Source organism: Oryx dammah, unplaced genomic scaffold (genome assembly GCF_014754425.2).
Source record: "Oryx dammah isolate SB20612 unplaced genomic scaffold, SCBI_Odam_1.1 HiC_scaffold_16, whole genome shotgun sequence".
Classification (NCBI taxonomy): domain Eukaryota; kingdom Metazoa; phylum Chordata; class Mammalia; order Artiodactyla; family Bovidae; genus Oryx; species Oryx dammah.
The window spans coordinates 794,679-798,512 of record NW_024070200.1 but is presented as its reverse complement, the minus strand read 5'-3'; the positions used below and the strand labels follow the sequence as shown (position 1 = coordinate 798,512).

The 3,834-nt window shown below is 64.0% G+C and overlaps 1 protein-coding gene across 1 annotated transcript in view; it reads left to right on the top strand.

Annotated features, from left to right (window-relative positions):
• The first annotated feature begins 399 nt into the window (after positions 1–399).
• SIVA1 (SIVA1 apoptosis inducing factor) overlaps positions 400–3,834 on the top strand; it is a 4,519-nt gene continuing 1,084 nt past the window's right edge. Inside the window, exons 1-3 of the mRNA XM_040256815.1 lie at positions 400–561; positions 2,637–2,831; positions 3,519–3,675. Coding sequence (XP_040112749.1) covers positions 444–561; positions 2,637–2,831; positions 3,519–3,675 — 470 coding nt within the window. The 5' untranslated portion in view covers positions 400–443. The remainder of the gene's footprint in view (positions 562–2,636; positions 2,832–3,518; positions 3,676–3,834) is intronic.

Sequence of the window (3,834 nt, the reverse complement as noted above, 5' to 3'; positions counted from 1 at the left end):
CGCTCGCCTTTTTCGCGCCGCCTCAAACGAGTCTCGCTCCCTCGGACGAGTCCCGCCCCCATGTCGCCTCTGGCCTATCACGGGCCGCGTGTCTCACGAGTCCCGCCCCCACGTAGTCTCCAGCCTATCCCGCGGCGCTTTCGCACCACACCGCCTTCCTATTTCCCTGCCCGTGGCGCGCCCGCTCTGACCCTTGACCTCTCTCTGGACTTTCCCGCGCCTCTGAGTCCCGCCTCCCAGAGCAAGAGCCCCGCCCCCGCCCTAGCCCTGGGCCTATCTCGCGTCGCGCCGCACACGAGTCCCGCCCCATCCTCTTCCCAGACCTGTCCCCTGTCGCGCCGCGTATTAGTCCCGCCCCCGCTCCGCGCCGGGTTGGCGCGCGGCTGTGACGTCACGGGCAAGAGAGGCGCGGCGGCCGAGCGGAGCGGCTCCGGGCCGCGGCCATGCCCAAGCGGGGCTGCCCCTTCGCGGATGCGGCCCCGCTGCAGCTCAAAGTGCGTGTCGGCCAAAGAGAACTGAGTCGCGGCGTGTGCGCCGAGCGCCTCACACGAGAGATTTTCGGTGAGTGCTGTGAAGCGGGGCTGGGTGGGGGGTCGCCACCGGCCGCGCCCCCTGGAGCCGGGGCCGGTGTTCCCCGCCGCCTGACCGGGCTTAGGAGCCGCGAGAAGGACGGCGTGAATGCTCCCGCGTCCACGACCTGCCCCTTCCGCACCTCCCGAAACGGACGGCTTCTGCGTGGGGCCGAGTCGGGGCTCGGTCCTGCGGGAACACTGGACTCAGGAGCCCGCTCTGATCTGACCAGCCCAGCGATAGGCCTCCGGGTCCCGCCTCCCGGGCCTCGTCCCGGTGGGAGGAGAGTCGGCCGAGGCACCCCTTCAAACCCGAGAGGCTTGTGTGGAGCGCGCCCTCCTTGCCAGGCGGTGCCGCTGCTGAGGGGCCAGTCGAAGGAGGGCTCTGCAGAGGGGCAGGCCCGGCTCACCGAAGGACCACCTGCAGGCTGTCAGGGCTCCTGGAGGAACAGAGTCAGAGCCAGATCCTGCGGGGTTAGACGGGCAGAGAGAGAAAGGAAGGAAATCCCTGGCAGAGGGAACAGCCTGTGCAAAAACCGGGGAGCTGGAGTGCGCTGTCCGGCTCCGCGCGGCTGGACTGTCCAGTTGGAAAAATGTGAGGGCCCTGACCTAAGCCTTCTCCTCTGACTTCCTCAGGCACATTTTTGAGTGCATGGATAATACTGACATCACTTTGGAGATATTAGCAGATGATGTAAACAAGTGAAGCCTAGGGTACTTGGGCCAAACTGCAATTGTTACTCTCTCAGGACATTCCAAAAATGAAAACACTGCAAACAGAAGGGAGGGCTTCCCTGGCGTCTCAGACAGTGAAGAACCCGCCTGCAGTGCAGGAGGCCTGGGTTTGATCCCTGGTTTGGGAAGATCCCAGGAGAAGGGCACGGGAACCCACTCCAGTACGCTTGCCTGGAGAATCAGATGGGCAGAGGAGCCTGGTGGGCTACAGTCCATGGGGTCGCAAAGAGTCAGACACGACTGAGTGACTAACACGCACACACAAGTCAGTCTAGCTCTTGACCACAATGTCCTGGAGCGTTTGTAGAGCTTGTCCCATGCAGGGCCCATCAGGGAGGGAGTGCTAGGCTTCCTGGACATTCTCTGAGAAGGACAGGACATCGTGAGGCCCGTGTGAACTCATGTGTAATGATTTCCAAGTCTTAAACTCTGGCCTCTATGTTGAACTGGCCACAGGCCCTTGAAGACAAGTGTTAGTCTCCCCACATGACCTGCCCCCTGCCCAGTCCCATCCTGTTACAAAAGGGGAGACTGGAGGAGGAGGAGCTGGGTGTGGCAGGCTGTCATCACTTCCGTTGAGTTATCAGCTGTGTGTTTCTGTGATATCACCCAGCACCAGCAGCTTCTAAGGTCTCCACCCTGGCTCTGTTGGGACAGGGCAGAGAACCACAGAGCATTCCTGGGCTGGCACCTAGCATTTCACCTTGTGAAAGCTGCTGCTCATGGCTGGGGAGATGTCCGGGTCCCACAGAGGTCTGGAAAGTTCTGGGGTACCTTGTCAGGAGCCAGCTATGGCTGTGCATTTTGCCAGCAGCTCTGCAGCAGCCAAAAGGTTGCAGGCTCAACCCTGAGTTTCTTGCTGTGCTTTAGTTGGCTATCCACAGTGCAGAAGGAAATGGAGACGGAGATGGCAACTCACTCCAGTATTCTTGCCTGGAGAATCCCAGGGACGGAGGAGCCTGGTGGGCTGCCATCTGTGGGGTCGCACAGAGTCAGACACGACTGAAGCGACTTAGCAGCAGCAGCACAGAGCTTCCTCTGTCAGAGGAGGCCTGCTTGTAGGTTCTGGGAAGGAGGTGAGGCCACACGTTGTGAAAAATGAGCAGAGTGACGGGACAGGGAGCCCAGGTGGGGCTGCAGGGTGCAGAACCTGGCTGGAGGAGGTGCCCGCTGAGCCCGGGCAGGAGGGCAGCCTCGCCAGGGGCAGCTTGGTCCTGGGTGACTGAAAATCTGCTCAGAGGAGGGCTCAGCATGCACAGCTCCGGGGACAGGTGGCCCCGCAGGGGCTTCCATACCGCAGGGGTGTAAGCGGGCAATGCTTGTCCTCCCCAGAGAAGACCATGCAGCTTCTCTTCCGTGGGGCCCAGGCCTGCATGGACCCTGCATGGGAGGAAGGCTGCGCCATCGTCCACACGCCAGAGTCCCCGAGGCCCGGCCCCACAGAAGCCCCTCGGGCCGCGCGTGGGCAGATGCTGATCGGGCCCGACGGCCGGCTGACCCGGAGTCAAGCGCAGGCCTCCGAGGCTGGTGAGTAAGGCCGATGGCAGGCGCTTCCCAGGTCTCTGCTGCAGACAGGATGGGGTGGGGGCTCTCCCTCCTGGGCTGGTGGGAGCTGGGTGGGAGTCTGATGCCGGGAGCGGGGCGAGTGCCTGGAGGTTCCCACTGCGGGAAGCTCTCCCTACTCTGATGTATGGGAGCTGTGAACAGCTCTAACTGTTCAATCAGAAAGGAGCAGGCACCCCTCTGGGTGGCCCTCGTGGGTGTCCTGCCTGCTTCCCACCTGTGGCTCTCATCCGCATCCCTCTGCAATGTGCTGTAAACTCAGACTGTCACGTGGGTCACAGCTAAAAACTCCCACCCCTGGGGGCCCAGGAACCCCTGTGTTAAGCCAGGACACGGGGACCACACTTGGAGATGCAGCTGTGAGATGCGCCAGGGGTTGAAGACCTGGCGAGTTCTGCTGCAGGTGGTCAGGGGAGGAGCTAGCCCAGGCTCCCGACCTCTGGGTGGTGAGAGTTCCAGGTGGGCCTCACGGAAGCCAGCTAGGATCTCCCCCTGGTGAACGGGTCCGAGCGCCGTGCTTCCACACAGGTTGACTAGTGGTGGGTGAGGTGCTGGAGGAGGGCGGCCCGCTGTCCTCCGGGGGGGTGAGGGTGGCCCCCAGCGCCAGGGCTCCTGGTCACCGTTGGACTGACCAGTGTTTCTTCTGCACAGACCCGGCTGGGGCGGCGTCGGGAGCCTGCTCATCGTGCGTGCGGGCCGTGGACGGGAAGGCGGCGTGCGGCCAGTGCGAGCGGGCCCTGTGCGCGCGCTGCGTGCGCACCTGCTGCAGCTGCGGAGCCGTGGCCTGCGCCCTGTGCGCCCTCGTGGAGTGAGTGTGGGCCCTGGGGGCGGGGCCTCCCCTCGTGGAGTGAGTGTGGGCCCTGGGGGCGGGGCCTCCCCTCGTGGAGTGAGTGCGGGCCCTGGGGCAGGGCCTCCCCTCGTGGAGTGAGTGCGGGCCCTGGGGCAGGGTGCTCCCCCTCCTGGAGTG